The 1,620-nt window shown below is 58.4% G+C and overlaps 1 protein-coding gene across 2 annotated transcripts in view; it reads right to left on the minus strand.

Moving 5' to 3' along the window:
- Nucleotides 1–1,620, minus strand: part of PIK3R3 (phosphoinositide-3-kinase regulatory subunit 3) — a 91,357-nt gene that overhangs the window by 74,460 nt on the left and 15,277 nt on the right. For both annotated transcript variants that reach the window (XM_019474165.1, XM_019474166.1), the window contains exon 4: nt 1,293–1,424. In XM_019474165.1, coding sequence (XP_019329710.1) covers nt 1,293–1,424 — 132 coding nt within the window. The remainder of the gene's footprint in view (nt 1–1,292; nt 1,425–1,620) is intronic.

Below are 1,620 nucleotides of genomic sequence, written 5' to 3' on the forward strand. Positions count from 1 at the left end.
CCCCGGTTGCCCCTCCGTTCCCGCCCCCGCCCCCCCCTCCTCCTCCTGCACCTGTTGTGCCAGGAGCAGAGCCGGCTCCAGCGCAGGCTGTGGGGAAAGGCGCTTCCCTTTGAAGTCGCTTAACGAGGCAACCCAGCTAATTGCTTCCTAATTGCATTTTTATCCTTGGAAGGGAGGCAGCCTTTGATTTCTCCTCTCTCCGATGGGTGAGGGGAAGGCAGCATCTTGGTGCCACCGGCCCCACGGGTATTTCTCCTGGCTCTGTGTCTCTGCACAGGACAGGGAGGACGGGGTGTGAGTCATCCCTCATCTTCTCTGTGTGTCCCTCCTGCCTGCTGGAGGCCACGAAGAGCCCGTTGCCTTTTCTCGCCGGGACATGGTAGGAAAAGGCCACGCTGGCCTGGCCATGGGTGATCTTTTAGTGCCTCTTAAGGCAGCCAAGAGCATGATCTGCCCAAGCACTAATCTGGCTTAGGACAGGGAGGTGATGCACAGGGATGGAGGATACTGCAGCGACAGGCAGCGAGACGAGCTGCTGCGAAAGGGGAAATCCTGGTTTCGAAGGTGGCAAGGGGTTCAGGTCCTATCTAACACAGTGGGCAAGGGCTTCGTGTGTGTCTGGTGATGCCCGCGGGGCCTCGGGCTGGGAGGGGCTGAGCGGCTCTGCGAGGACTCATTTGAAATGGGTTTTGGTCCAGGCTCCCTGTTGGGATGGACTGTGAACTCTGCTGACCTGGGTACAAGCTCTGCTCTGTTTATTTGAAAAAAATTCAAATAAAACCAAAACCTTGACGGTCTCGTACATTTGCACAGAGGCTGGAAAGCTTGCAGGGACCTAAAGGCACTTCCTAACGGCACTAAGCTGAAAAAGCAGAGAATTTTCTATGCCCATATAAAGCCAAGAGTTAACGAGATTACAGTAAAAAATTCCCAGGCAGCAGAGCCAAAATATTATAATGCTTTCTTCTGGGGCCAGCATCACCCAGCCTTGGCAGCCGCCTGTCCCTGGGCACTGCAGCAGGAGAGGGCCATGCTGTGGCCGGGGCAAAACTGCCCACTGGGTCTCTCCTCGCTTTCCCGGACCATATCCCAAAAGCTGCTGCACCGTTCCAGCACAGGGGATGTTCCCAGTGGTCCTTCTTGGGATCTGCCCTTAGTGCAGCATCGGGCAGGGGATGGGGTCAGGAGCTGCCCTGGAGATGCTAGGGAGCCTTTCTAGGGGCTTCCCAAAGCACCTCCAGCTCCACAAAGGTGGTTTTGGCCGGGTGCGGGGGGAGCCCGGCCATGCTTACCTTGAGCCATGTGGACCAAGTCGCTGTAGAGAGCTGGAGGGATCAGGGGTGACGGGAGCTCCTGGAGGTACCACTTCAGGGCCTCCGCCAGCGTCTGGGCATCGTACAGGTCCATGTCCACGGCTGAGGCGTCTGCAGGGAGAGACCCAGCGGGAGCCCTTAGCCCGTGGTGCTGCCCCTCCAGCATGGAGCTCGGAGCTCTTCCATCCCTGCGGGCCTTCCTCTGGACATGGGTGCCGATTTCTTTGCCCGTGCCCCATCCCCCAGGTGTGGGAGCCCATGATTTCACTGCCCCCCCCCCCCCCGCAAAAAAAACTCCAGACCAAGT

The sequence above is a fragment of the Aptenodytes forsteri genome, unplaced genomic scaffold (genome assembly GCF_000699145.1).
Source record: "Aptenodytes forsteri isolate BGI_AS27 unplaced genomic scaffold, ASM69914v1 Scaffold119, whole genome shotgun sequence".
Taxonomy (NCBI): Eukaryota; Metazoa; Chordata; class Aves; order Sphenisciformes; family Spheniscidae; genus Aptenodytes; species Aptenodytes forsteri.